This window comes from Euprymna scolopes, chromosome 22 (assembly GCF_053919585.1).
Source record: "Euprymna scolopes isolate OS-2025 chromosome 22, ASM5391958v1, whole genome shotgun sequence".
Lineage (NCBI taxonomy): Eukaryota > Metazoa > Mollusca > Cephalopoda > Sepiida > Sepiolidae > Euprymna > Euprymna scolopes.
The window spans coordinates 39,859,731-39,875,134 of record NC_136503.1 but is presented as its reverse complement, the minus strand read 5'-3'; the positions used below and the strand labels follow the sequence as shown (position 1 = coordinate 39,875,134).

At 35.1% G+C, this 15,404-nt stretch overlaps 1 protein-coding gene across 1 annotated transcript in view; it reads right to left on the bottom strand.

Annotated features, from left to right (window-relative positions):
* LOC145243368 (Fanconi anemia group D2 protein-like) overlaps window positions 1-15,404 on the bottom strand; it is a 212,310-nt gene that overhangs the window by 46,440 nt on the left and 150,466 nt on the right. Inside the window, exon 33 of the mRNA XM_080106191.1 lies at window positions 13,503-13,616. Within this exon, the coding sequence (XP_079962317.1) occupies window positions 13,503-13,616 (114 nt within the window). The remainder of the gene's footprint in view (window positions 1-13,502; window positions 13,617-15,404) is intronic.

Sequence of the window (15,404 nt, the reverse complement as noted above, 5' to 3'; positions counted from 1 at the left end):
CACCTGACTGCTCCACGGTTTTCTAAAGAGATTCTTATTGAACTCATTTTAATGTGTACGAAATCCGTGGAATTTAGTTTTTGTGATATTATGTACTGTCAGGTTGACGGGGTTTCAATGGGGAGTCCGTTGGCCCCAACTTTAGCGGATATTTTCGTCGGGTATTATGAATCCGTTATGTTTCATTCTACATCTAAACCCACTGCATATTTCAGATATGTTGACGACACTTTTGCTATTTTTCCTTCGCAAAGTGATGCGTCGACATTTTTTAATAGGCTGAATTCTTTACATGGGGCTCTCAAGTTCACTATGGAAAGTGAGAAGGACAATTCGCTTCCTTTCTTGGACGTTCTTGTCGAACGCTCAAGGGGGGGCTTTCTCACTACAATTTATAGAAAGCCGACATTTACTGGACTATATGTGAACTGGTTGTCTTTTGTACCTAAATCACGTAAGGTCGGTTTAATTAATACTTTGGTACATAGAGCCCTCATGATTTGTTCGCCTAACAGATTGGATGTCGAACTCGATAAGATCAGGGAAATATTCATCAATAATGGTTATCCTGTTGACCTTATTGATGATTGTATTTTCAAAAAGGTTGCGGATTTTAAATCCCCTAAAAAGTTTGGACCCTTGAAATGCCCGGTTTATTTGAAATTACCGTGGATAGGGGAGGGGAGTAATATAATTTCAAAAAAGATTCGAAGAAGTATTTACGATTGCTTCAATTCGGTGACCTTGCGTGTGGTATATACTACGAGATCTGCTTTTCCGTCTTTCCGCAAGGATAGTTTGCCTTACATTCAAAATAGTAATATTGTATATCAGTTTAAATGCCAGTGCGATGCTGGTTATGTTGGGCGAACATCCTTGCACCTTTTGACTCGTATAAACCAGCATGTTCCATCGAAGATCAGACAAGGGAGGATGGGGTTTGGAGGTCTCCCTCCTTCTGCAGCCTTGGACTCTGCTATTGGCCAGCATTTGGTTGACAACCCATGCTGTGCCGATAGATATAAAATAGATTGGTTCGAGGTGCTACATAGAGCGGACTCCAAAAATCATTTAAAGATTTTGGAGGCTGTCTCTATTGCGGTGCGTCAACCTTCTTTGTGCCGGCAAAAAGAAACATCTAACGCATTGTTTCTCTTTGGGGAACTTTGAATTTTTTCTCCCGCTTTTTTTTTTTTTTCTTTTTTTTTTTTTTTTTTTTTTTTCTTTCTCCCTCGTTGTGCCAACATTTTTAATCGTTTTTTAAACGTAAATAAATTTAATTAATGCCCCCGTACGTTGGCACATTAAATAAGTTCCCCTATAGAACTCTTTATTTTCGCCACAATATTATTTAGATTGCTATCGATTTGCTCCTGAAGAGATGATAGCCGAAAGAGCTCTCGAGAAACTGCCGCCTACCATTTTATTTAAAACCATATATAAATTCTGTACCTCTAAACATTTATTTAAATATTTACGGAAGAGGTATACACACCAACAAATAGAATTGTGTAATAATATTGTAAGATTAAGGAGTAGAATTAGATCTACCAATCTCTCCTTAGCTTTTTTGCGTTCCTGTCTGCAACAAGATGTAGCCCCAGCTTACATTAGTAAACGTATTGCTGCATCTAAAGTGAAGCCAAGTTTGTCTATGGAGCGTGCGTTTATACGTGACGATATGAATAAGTTGATGGAGAACCTTGAGACGTACATTAGTAATCGTCATCAACTTTGGTCCGTAGTTAAGGGGTTCCTGTCCTTTTGTGATTTTTTCCGTTTTTGCAAATATTTATCTATCGGTGATCAGTTTGCTAGGCAAAATGCTTCCAAAGATAATAGTAAACACCTTGCTCTTCTGGTTCGCAGAAGATATGGGTGTGAACCCACTAATGGAAGCAAACATATTTTCAATTTTTCAAAAATGGTCCTTACAGAAATTGAAAATAAAGTTTTGTCTAGGGGCTTAGATTTTTGTATTCCCCCCACGAGTTTAAATAAAGAGAGAACACTTTCTGCCTTTGAAGTTTTGTTCTCTCAACTTAGACATAATGTGCCTAATTCCCCAGAAAAAATTGTTGGGATGAAATCCAATTTAGTTGCCTTAGCTCACCGATATAGTAACATTCCTGTTGATCATAGCGACTTTGTCTGGAATATAACGCAATTTAAAACGATGAAAGCGTTAAAATCTAACACCGATATTTATATGTGTAAACCAGACAAAGGTGCAGGAGTGGTGATTTTGGATAAATCCGACTACGTTGAGAAAATGGCAGTGATTCTCAATGATAGTTCGAAATTCCGTAAACTCGGCGCTGTCGAGGTGACGGATAATACTTGCAAGAACGAGGCTAAAATGCAGAGACGTTTACTTGCATTATTTAAAAAGAAGGTGTTTTGCAAGGATGTCTATGACAGGATCAGGCCCTCTGGGTCACAGCGTCCCAGAATGTATGGTCTCCCTAAAATCCACAAGCAAGGTGTTCCACTGAGACCCATTTTATCAATGGTTGGTTCAGCACAACATTCTTTGGCTCAGTGGCTTGTAGAAATTCTGCAACCTGTGCGTGAGCTATACACCACGCATTGTATCCCAGATTCCTTTCGGTTCGTTGATTGTGTACGTGGGTTGGATTCTAATGCAGAGACGTCTTTCATGTGTTCATTTGATGTCTCTAGTCTTTTCACCAACATACCGTTGGATGAGACTATACGCATATGTACCGACGCTTTATATGATGGTCACCTGACTGCTCCACGGTTTTCTAAAGAGATTCTTATTGAACTCATTTTAATGTGTACGAAATCCGTGGAATTTAGTTTTTGTGATATTATGTACTGTCAGGTTGACGGGGTTTCAATGGGGAGTCCGTTGGCCCCAACTTTAGCGGATATTTTCGTCGGGTATTATGAATCCGTTATGTTTCATTCTACATCTAAACCCACTGCATATTTCAGATATGTTGACGACACTTTTGCTATTTTTCCTTCGCAAAGTGATGCGTCGACATTTTTTAATAGGCTGAATTCTTTACATGGGGCTCTCAAGTTCACTATGGAAAGTGAGAAGGACAATTCGCTTCCTTTCTTGGACGTTCTTGTCGAACGCTCAAGGGGGGGCTTTCTCACTACAATTTATAGAAAGCCGACATTTACTGGACTATATGTGAACTGGTTGTCTTTTGTACCTAAATCACGTAAGGTCGGTTTAATTAATACTTTGGTACATAGAGCCCTCATGATTTGTTCGCCTAACAGATTGGATGTCGAACTCGATAAGATCAGGGAAATATTCATCAATAATGGTTATCCTGTTGACCTTATTGATGATTGTATTTTCAAAAAGGTTGCGGATTTTAAATCCCCTAAAAAGTTTGGACCCTTGAAATGCCCGGTTTATTTGAAATTACCGTGGATAGGGGAGGGGAGTAATATAATTTCAAAAAAGATTCGAAGAAGTATTTACGATTGCTTCAATTCGGTGACCTTGCGTGTGGTATATACTACGAGATCTGCTTTTCCGTCTTTCCGCAAGGATAGTTTGCCTTACATTCAAAATAGTAATATTGTATATCAGTTTAAATGCCAGTGCGATGCTGGTTATGTTGGGCGAACATCCTTGCACCTTTTGACTCGTATAAACCAGCATGTTCCATCGAAGATCAGACAAGGGAGGATGGGGTTTGGAGGTCTCCCTCCTTCTGCAGCCTTGGACTCTGCTATTGGCCAGCATTTGGTTGACAACCCATGCTGTGCCGATAGATATAAAATAGATTGGTTCGAGGTGCTACATAGAGCGGACTCCAAAAATCATTTAAAGATTTTGGAGGCTGTCTCTATTGCGGTGCGTCAACCTTCTTTGTGCCGGCAAAAAGAAACATCTAACGCATTGTTTCTCTTTGGGGAACTTTGAATTTTTTCTCCCGCTTTTTTTTTTTTTTTTTTTTTTTTTTTCTTTCTCCCTCGTTGTGCCAACATTTTTAATCGTTTTTTAAACGTAAATAAATTTAATTAATGCCCCCGTACGTTGGCACATTAAATAAGTTCCCCTATAGAACTCTTTATTTTCGCCACAATATTATTTAGATTGCTATCGATTTGCTCCTGAAGAGATGATAGCCGAAAGAGCTCTCGAGAAACTGCCGCCTACCATTTTATTTAAAACCATATATAAATTCTGTACCTCTAAACATTTATTTAAATATTTACGGAAGAGGTATACACACCAACAAATAGAATTGTGTAATAATATTGTAAGATTAAGGAGTAGAATTAGATCTACCAATCTCTCCTTAGCTTTTTTGCGTTCCTGTCTGCAACAAGATGTAGCCCCAGCTTACATTAGTAAACGTATTGCTGCATCTAAAGTGAAGCCAAGTTTGTCTATGGAGCGTGCGTTTATACGTGACGATATGAATAAGTTGATGGAGAACCTTGAGACGTACATTAGTAATCGTCATCAACTTTGGTCCGTAGTTAAGGGGTTCCTGTCCTTTTGTGATTTTTTCCGTTTTTGCAAATATTTATCTATCGGTGATCAGTTTGCTAGGCAAAATGCTTCCAAAGATAATAGTAAACACCTTGCTCTTCTGGTTCGCAGAAGATATGGGTGTGAACCCACTAATGGAAGCAAACATATTTTCAATTTTTCAAAAATGGTCCTTACAGAAATTGAAAATAAAGTTTTGTCTAGGGGCTTAGATTTTTGTATTCCCCCCACGAGTTTAAATAAAGAGAGAACACTTTCTGCCTTTGAAGTTTTGTTCTCTCAACTTAGACATAATGTGCCTAATTCCCCAGAAAAAATTGTTGGGATGAAATCCAATTTAGTTGCCTTAGCTCACCGATATAGTAACATTCCTGTTGATCATAGCGACTTTGTCTGGAATATAACGCAATTTAAAACGATGAAAGCGTTAAAATCTAACACCGATATTTATATGTGTAAACCAGACAAAGGTGCAGGAGTGGTGATTTTGGATAAATCCGACTACGTTGAGAAAATGGCAGTGATTCTCAATGATAGTTCGAAATTCCGTAAACTCGGCGCTGTCGAGGTGACGGATAATACTTGCAAGAACGAGGCTAAAATGCAGAGACGTTTACTTGCATTATTTAAAAAGAAGGTGTTTTGCAAGGATGTCTATGACAGGATCAGGCCCTCTGGGTCACAGCGTCCCAGAATGTATGGTCTCCCTAAAATCCACAAGCAAGGTGTTCCACTGAGACCCATTTTATCAATGGTTGGTTCAGCACAACATTCTTTGGCTCAGTGGCTTGTAGAAATTCTGCAACCTGTGCGTGAGCTATACACCACGCATTGTATCCCAGATTCCTTTCGGTTCGTTGATTGTGTACGTGGGTTGGATTCTAATGCAGAGACGTCTTTCATGTGTTCATTTGATGTCTCTAGTCTTTTCACCAACATACCGTTGGATGAGACTATACGCATATGTACCGACGCTTTATATGATGGTCACCTGACTGCTCCACGGTTTTCTAAAGAGATTCTTATTGAACTCATTTTAATGTGTACGAAATCCGTGGAATTTAGTTTTTGTGATATTATGTACTGTCAGGTTGACGGGGTTTCAATGGGGAGTCCGTTGGCCCCAACTTTAGCGGATATTTTCGTCGGGTATTATGAATCCGTTATGTTTCATTCTACATCTAAACCCACTGCATATTTCAGATATGTTGACGACACTTTTGCTATTTTTCCTTCGCAAAGTGATGCGTCGACATTTTTTAATAGGCTGAATTCTTTACATGGGGCTCTCAAGTTCACTATGGAAAGTGAGAAGGACAATTCGCTTCCTTTCTTGGACGTTCTTGTCGAACGCTCAAGGGGGGGCTTTCTCACTACAATTTATAGAAAGCCGACATTTACTGGACTATATGTGAACTGGTTGTCTTTTGTACCTAAATCACGTAAGGTCGGTTTAATTAATACTTTGGTACATAGAGCCCTCATGATTTGTTCGCCTAACAGATTGGATGTCGAACTCGATAAGATCAGGGAAATATTCATCAATAATGGTTATCCTGTTGACCTTATTGATGATTGTATTTTCAAAAAGGTTGCGGATTTTAAATCCCCTAAAAAGTTTGGACCCTTGAAATGCCCGGTTTATTTGAAATTACCGTGGATAGGGGAGGGGAGTAATATAATTTCAAAAAAGATTCGAAGAAGTATTTACGATTGCTTCAATTCGGTGACCTTGCGTGTGGTATATACTACGAGATCTGCTTTTCCGTCTTTCCGCAAGGATAGTTTGCCTTACATTCAAAATAGTAATATTGTATATCAGTTTAAATGCCAGTGCGATGCTGGTTATGTTGGGCGAACATCCTTGCACCTTTTGACTCGTATAAACCAGCATGTTCCATCGAAGATCAGACAAGGGAGGATGGGGTTTGGAGGTCTCCCTCCTTCTGCAGCCTTGGACTCTGCTATTGGCCAGCATTTGGTTGACAACCCATGCTGTGCCGATAGATATAAAATAGATTGGTTCGAGGTGCTACATAGAGCGGACTCCAAAAATCATTTAAAGATTTTGGAGGCTGTCTCTATTGCGGTGCGTCAACCTTCTTTGTGCCGGCAAAAAGAAACATCTAACGCATTGTTTCTCTTTGGGGAACTTTGAATTTTTTCTCCCGCTTTTTTTTTTTTTTTTTTTTTTTTTTTTTTTTTTTCTTTCTCCCTCGTTGTGCCAACATTTTTAATCGTTTTTTAAACGTAAATAAATTTAATTAATGCCCCCGTACGTTGGCACATTAAATAAGTTCCCCTATAGAACTCTTTATTTTCGCCACAATATTATTTAGATTGCTATCGATTTGCTCCTGAAGAGATGATAGCCGAAAGAGCTCTCGAGAAACTGCCGCCTACCATTTTATTTAAAACCATATATAAATTCTGTACCTCTAAACATTTATTTAAATATTTACGGAAGAGGTATACACACCAACAAATAGAATTGTGTAATAATATTGTAAGATTAAGGAGTAGAATTAGATCTACCAATCTCTCCTTAGCTTTTTTGCGTTCCTGTCTGCAACAAGATGTAGCCCCAGCTTACATTAGTAAACGTATTGCTGCATCTAAAGTGAAGCCAAGTTTGTCTATGGAGCGTGCGTTTATACGTGACGATATGAATAAGTTGATGGAGAACCTTGAGACGTACATTAGTAATCGTCATCAACTTTGGTCCGTAGTTAAGGGGTTCCTGTCCTTTTGTGATTTTTTCCGTTTTTGCAAATATTTATCTATCGGTGATCAGTTTGCTAGGCAAAATGCTTCCAAAGATAATAGTAAACACCTTGCTCTTCTGGTTCGCAGAAGATATGGGTGTGAACCCACTAATGGAAGCAAACATATTTTCAATTTTTCAAAAATGGTCCTTACAGAAATTGAAAATAAAGTTTTGTCTAGGGGCTTAGATTTTTGTATTCCCCCCACGAGTTTAAATAAAGAGAGAACACTTTCTGCCTTTGAAGTTTTGTTCTCTCAACTTAGACATAATGTGCCTAATTCCCCAGAAAAAATTGTTGGGATGAAATCCAATTTAGTTGCCTTAGCTCACCGATATAGTAACATTCCTGTTGATCATAGCGACTTTGTCTGGAATATAACGCAATTTAAAACGATGAAAGCGTTAAAATCTAACACCGATATTTATATGTGTAAACCAGACAAAGGTGCAGGAGTGGTGATTTTGGATAAATCCGACTACGTTGAGAAAATGGCAGTGATTCTCAATGATAGTTCGAAATTCCGTAAACTCGGCGCTGTCGAGGTGACGGATAATACTTGCAAGAACGAGGCTAAAATGCAGAGACGTTTACTTGCATTATTTAAAAAGAAGGTGTTTTGCAAGGATGTCTATGACAGGATCAGGCCCTCTGGGTCACAGCGTCCCAGAATGTATGGTCTCCCTAAAATCCACAAGCAAGGTGTTCCACTGAGACCCATTTTATCAATGGTTGGTTCAGCACAACATTCTTTGGCTCAGTGGCTTGTAGAAATTCTGCAACCTGTGCGTGAGCTATACACCACGCATTGTATCCCAGATTCCTTTCGGTTCGTTGATTGTGTACGTGGGTTGGATTCTAATGCAGAGACGTCTTTCATGTGTTCATTTGATGTCTCTAGTCTTTTCACCAACATACCGTTGGATGAGACTATACGCATATGTACCGACGCTTTATATGATGGTCACCTGACTGCTCCACGGTTTTCTAAAGAGATTCTTATTGAACTCATTTTAATGTGTACGAAATCCGTGGAATTTAGTTTTTGTGATATTATGTACTGTCAGGTTGACGGGGTTTCAATGGGGAGTCCGTTGGCCCCAACTTTAGCGGATATTTTCGTCGGGTATTATGAATCCGTTATGTTTCATTCTACATCTAAACCCACTGCATATTTCAGATATGTTGACGACACTTTTGCTATTTTTCCTTCGCAAAGTGATGCGTCGACATTTTTTAATAGGCTGAATTCTTTACATGGGGCTCTCAAGTTCACTATGGAAAGTGAGAAGGACAATTCGCTTCCTTTCTTGGACGTTCTTGTCGAACGCTCAAGGGGGGGCTTTCTCACTACAATTTATAGAAAGCCGACATTTACTGGACTATATGTGAACTGGTTGTCTTTTGTACCTAAATCACGTAAGGTCGGTTTAATTAATACTTTGGTACATAGAGCCCTCATGATTTGTTCGCCTAACAGATTGGATGTCGAACTCGATAAGATCAGGGAAATATTCATCAATAATGGTTATCCTGTTGACCTTATTGATGATTGTATTTTCAAAAAGGTTGCGGATTTTAAATCCCCTAAAAAGTTTGGACCCTTGAAATGCCCGGTTTATTTGAAATTACCGTGGATAGGGGAGGGGAGTAATATAATTTCAAAAAAGATTCGAAGAAGTATTTACGATTGCTTCAATTCGGTGACCTTGCGTGTGGTATATACTACGAGATCTGCTTTTCCGTCTTTCCGCAAGGATAGTTTGCCTTACATTCAAAATAGTAATATTGTATATCAGTTTAAATGCCAGTGCGATGCTGGTTATGTTGGGCGAACATCCTTGCACCTTTTGACTCGTATAAACCAGCATGTTCCATCGAAGATCAGACAAGGGAGGATGGGGTTTGGAGGTCTCCCTCCTTCTGCAGCCTTGGACTCTGCTATTGGCCAGCATTTGGTTGACAACCCATGCTGTGCCGATAGATATAAAATAGATTGGTTCGAGGTGCTACATAGAGCGGACTCCAAAAATCATTTAAAGATTTTGGAGGCTGTCTCTATTGCGGTGCGTCAACCTTCTTTGTGCCGGCAAAAAGAAACATCTAACGCATTGTTTCTCTTTGGGGAACTTTGAATTTTTTCTCCCGCTTTTTTTTTTTTTTTTTTTTTTTTTTTCTTTCTCCCTCGTTGTGCCAACATTTTTAATCGTTTTTTAAACGTAAATAAATTTAATTAATGCCCCCGTACGTTGGCACATTAAATAAGTTCCCCTATAGAACTCTTTATTTTCGCCACAATATTATTTAGATTGCTATCGATTTGCTCCTGAAGAGATGATAGCCGAAAGAGCTCTCGAGAAACTGCCGCCTACCATTTTATTTAAAACCATATATATATATATATATATATATATATATATATATGTATACATACAATATTCAATAGAGAATTGGCTCTGTAATAACAAATACAAAATCTACATGAATTTAAATTGATCGGCAAGGTTGATTTTATGATCGGCAAGGTTGCCCTTCCTGTTAGTTAAATATGGGCAAAAAGAGCAGAAAAAATATGGGGACATAGTTTTGAAAACGGATTTATCATAATTTTTTTGTAGGTTTCCGACTACTTTTCGATTGTATTTGAAACATCAAAGTTCATTTCCAAAAAGAAAAAAAATATCTGTACACATGAAAAAAAAAATGATGAAAAATGTTTTCATGACAAGCTAACCAATTCAGCTAAATTTTGAAGTTAAATAAATTCACTGTAAAAATCCTTTGATAGAAATATTAGTGTTCTGGATCTATTTCAATGATAATTAGTAAAGTTCTAAGATATTAAATTAAATTTAAAAAAACACATTGTTTGTACTCAAAATAGCTTAATTAGAGATTCTTGCTTTGCAAAATGTCAACAAAACCAAAGTCTCTGAAGATGGATTATACGGAAGCCAAAAATCTGAGACAGTCGAAAGGCTGTCTGAAAATGACATAAAGTAGTTAAAGGGGGGTAGGGGGTGCAGTTCTTTTTTCTGTCTCAGCTGTGAATCCATACATTCCTAACTTGAACATTAGTACGATTTTTACCATTTTTTAATTTAATTATTTTTCTATGTTTCTGCTTTTAAATTAAAAAAAATTTTATTTTATTTTTCAAGATTATATAAAAATTATGTTACGCCAAAAGTTTCACATTCATGCAAGCAAGGAAAATATTAGAATCTTACATATAAAAATTAAGCGAAACATGTAATTTAAAAAAAAGTAAAAATATTTTTTACAGTTATAATTTTTGTGTCAAAATATTAAATAAACAATGCTTAATTCAATAATAATATCGGTAGTTCAAGAAATTGATTTTTCTTCGAGTTATATCGAATTCATTAATACGTATTTTAGGGGCTTTTTTCATAATGTTCCTATAAAAATTAACTTTTTTTAATTGTACAATTTACGATGCTTTATTTTCATAAAAAAAAAGAAATGCATGCATTTTTTTTTTACAACTGAAAACCATAACTTTAGTAAAAGTATTTTTTTGTTTAAACAAAATAATACATTTCTACTAAGATTTAAATAAAAATAAGGAGTTCATTATAATCCGTGATCATTATTTGATAAATACTGAAAATTACATTAAAATTGGTCAATTTCCTGATTTTTGATGAATTTTTAAGTAAAAGGAGGGGTAAAAATGTTCATACATTTTGAGCATCAGCTATTCATTTTGCATGTACCTAATATATATATTTGTAGTCATCGACATACAGTTCTGTTTCGTTGTATCACAACTCATCAATGCCGCTAGACTAACACCTCTCCCAAGCCAAGAATTGAACCTAGAACCATCGTGTTGACAGTCGGCAGTTCTCCCACTCGACCACGGAAGCAATGCCCGCAAATAACCTGTCCGAATGTCTATTTAAACAAACATCTGTCCACCACTTTTACAGCGCTCAAACCGCCTGTTTGTAAACAAACAAACAAACAGCGAGCTTCGCATTTTATATAAATACTAGCAAAAGTACCCGTCATTGACTGGGTTCAAAAACAGCCTACAGAAAATGGACTCTGATTTATTAAAGTATGATAGGTTATGAAAAGGAAGAGTTGTAAAGAGATAGCTTCGAATTTCGGGGTATCAAAACTAAAGTAAAATATGATGAAAGTAAAAATAAAATAGATAAACCCCATAATTTATTATACCATACCTGTTCACACTGAAACACTTATCACAATATTCTGTGGATCTATATTAAAAAACCTTGTTAAACTTTGTGACATATTTCCATTCTATGGAGGTCAGGCGCGAACGAACACCCCATAATTTTATTATACCATATTTCTTCAAACTGAAACATAATTATGAAAGTATACTTACGCAGATAGATATGAAAAGTCTTTATTAAAGTTTGTGCCTATTTCCATTCTATGGAGGCCAGGCACAAACACAGACCCCACAATTTTATTATACCGTCCCTATTTAAGTTGAAACATACTTATCAAAGTATTATTATGTACATCTATATCAAAAACACTTGTAAACGTTTTTTTTAATTTTTAAATTTTTTATTTCCATACTTTGTGGACCAGGTGCGTACGCAGACCCCACAATTTTAATGAATCATCATTATGCCAGATCAAACATACCCATTCCTGTGTCTTGATACATTTTCTCTCATTATATGTAATCAGTTTTCTATAATAGGCAACCATATAGGAGCCTATTCGTGACCAGACACACACACAGACATTCAGCTTTATATTATATATATATATATACTAGCATGGGTGCCCGGCGTTGCTCGGGTATTTGGAAATGTATGTTGAGCAAAAAAAAAAAAAAAGGTCAATTTTTTTAACTTTGACTCCTATTATGATCCCTTAAAATTTATTGCTTTTGGGCTCAAATTAAGTTATTAAGTTAGATCCATGTCCAAGGAACCTATATCTAAAATTTCAAGTGTTTAGACCCAAAATTGTCGGAGGAGTTTGGTAGAGTTCTCAATGGTCAAATCGTTGAACTTTGACCCCTTAATCGCCAAATTTCTGGCCGAAAACCGATCACATTGATTTTCCCAAATTTCAGTACCCTGTATATCAAATTTCGAGTCTGTAGACTTAAAATTGACAGAGTTATTGCGTAGGGAAATGTACACACACACACAGATACACAGACAGACAGACACTTTCACTTTTATATATATATATATATATTTTTTTTTAAATTAAAGATGAGGAATAAAAGTTACATATAACTTTATTATATCATCATATGAATTAGGAAAGAATAAATTTAAATTTTTTCTTCATTTCTTATTATATGCATGTTTTTTTTCCTTATTATGTATTTCTGTATCCTTTATTTGCTTTTTCTATCTTCATTCCTACTTTCTTTACCTTTTTCTTCCTTTTCCTATCTTTCTTTCATTTTCTATTATTTTTTAATGATCCTAATTATTTCTAAGTGAGCCCTATTTTCTTTTTATTATTACTTATATATTACACTTCCATTTTTTTTTTCATTTTTCCTTTGATATTTATAATTATTTTTATTGTTAAAAAATTTTTCCCTTATTATTTGCATATGCCGAATTCCTTCTTTCTAGTCACATTTTAATGTTCGTTATTCTTGTATTCTAAATATATATTTTTCCTTCATTTACAATCTAAATGTTCTTAAGCCAGCTTTTATCTATATTTGGTATTTTTTTAATACTGGTCCTTCTCTTCTGATGAGAGGCATTTAGCTTGAAAATGCCAGAAGTTTTTCTGTATTACTTTATATAATATTATATATATATATATATATATATATCATATAATATATATATATTATATAAATATAATATTTTATATTTTACATAAATATATTTTATAAATATTTTATATAAATATATTTTATATTTTTTATAAATATATTTTATAAATATTTGATAAATATTTTATATTTTATGTAATATTGTATAAAAAAGAAAAAAATTGAAAAAATATCTTTAAAAATGCAAAGATATAAAAAGTATAAAAAAGAAAATTTTGAAATAAAAAATCCACAAAACAAACACATGCAATCTAAGTCCCCCCCCCCACAAAAAAAATGAAATAATTTAAATAAGTAAATTAAAAATATATATATATATATATATATATATATATATATATTTTTTTTTTTTTACATGGGGATCACCACTTATCAAGGCCCGGAAGCCACTCGGGGATAAGGATTGTAAATAATAACTTACTTGAAGCTTTCTTGCAAAGGCAAGTCAGTGTTTGTACTGGATTTTATCCGGGATGCAATCACGGTTAAAATAGATTTCAGTAAAACAGCGTTAGCAGGAAGACTCAGATCTTTCCTTCAATTAAAAAAAAAGAGAATTTAATGAAACAAACCACATGAGATCTTTTGTAACAAAAGATGAAAAACACAAGTTGTTTTAATAAAAAGAGAAGCTTGCTTGTTGAACCTGATATAGTGATATGGGACAAGAGAGAGAAAGTAGCAACACTAGTTCTAGTTAGTGTCCCTAAAGATGCTGGCCTTAACAGAGTTGAGAGGGAGAAGTTAATGAAATATCAAATCCTTATGTACGTTATGAAAAGAAACTGGAATCTTAAGACATCCATCATTCCAGTAATTATAGGAGCAACTGGACTCATGAAAAAGAATTTCAGAAACAACCCGTTGAATATACCCGGTAAATCAAACGCAAGAGAATTACAAACAATTGCACTCAAAGGAACGGTTAGAATTTAAAAAAAGATCTCTTGGTTGGAATGACTGAAATAGTGGGTGAATTGTCTGACATCCGGTGGGATGCCCTATCCCCATAAAAACAAAATAATTAAAAAATTAAAACATGATAGAAATATATGTAGTCATTGTTTGATCTGATGAATGAATGTGCAATGCGAGTCTTAAAGGTTTGCTTCTGATGAGCTCAGATGAAGATTAAATCTGAACAACGTAATGAGATGCGTGCAGAAAAGGAGATTTTCATGGAATGGCCATGTTGAAAGAATGGATGAGAGTGTTTGAGTTAGTAAATCTAGAACAGTTGAGGTAAAATGTTTTCCGACATGATATGAAAATGATTATTGTGCAGCATTCCAGCATATATCTTGAGACAATTCATTTTTGCATTATTTCCCCTGTTTTCAAGATGGTGATAGCTGATTTGGTGTCCCCAACGAAACATCTTCCAACAGATATTTTAACTGAAGGAATTTATCACATTCTTAGACGACGTATTCGTAGTAGTAGTAATTATTATTATTATTAGTAGTAGTAGTAGTAGTAGTTTGGAGTAAGAATGATACTTTTTTATATAAAAATATTTATTTACTTTTATTAATATTATTATTAGTAGTAGCAGTAGTAGTTATTACTATAAGTAGTATTTTTGGTGTAAACTTGATACTTTTTTAATAAAAAATGTTTAATTACTTTTAAGAATATGTCGCATAGAAAAAGACGTTCAAAAACATTTTCATTGAATGAATCTATAGTTAGTATTAATAATAGTAATAATTATTATTTAAGAATGTGATAAGTTCATTCACATCAATTCAAATCACATCTAAGAATGTGATAAATTTCTCCAGTGAAAATATCTGTCGAAAGATGTTTCGTCGGGGACGCCAAATCAGCTATCACCGTCTACAAAACAGGGGAAGTAATGCAAGAATTAAATGCACCAGTGCAAAGATACAACTTTTTTGGTTTCCAGTTCGGACATTTGGCGAGTGCATAGCAGGGACAAAAATTATTTTGTGTTTATAAGTTTCTTATATTTTTTTAATTCAATAAATGCGTAACAAAAGCTTACCAAACTACTCAATCAATTTTTGGTCTACAGACTTAAAACTTGTATAATAAATATATATAATAAATAAAAACTTGATATATAAAGGATTCAGACCTGTGGAACAAATTCGATTTGATTTTTTTAACTGGTAAAAATAGATTCTAAGATGTCAAAACTGAAAAAAATACAACTTGGCAGACGTAAGTCAACTAAAAGTATATCTTTTACACATGCACAAATATACATTTAACAACTTGGCCTTTTGTCTTGGAGCAAAGTGTATTATCTGTTCCGATACTACACTTCATGTTTTCTGTCCTCGGTCAGTGGAAAAGA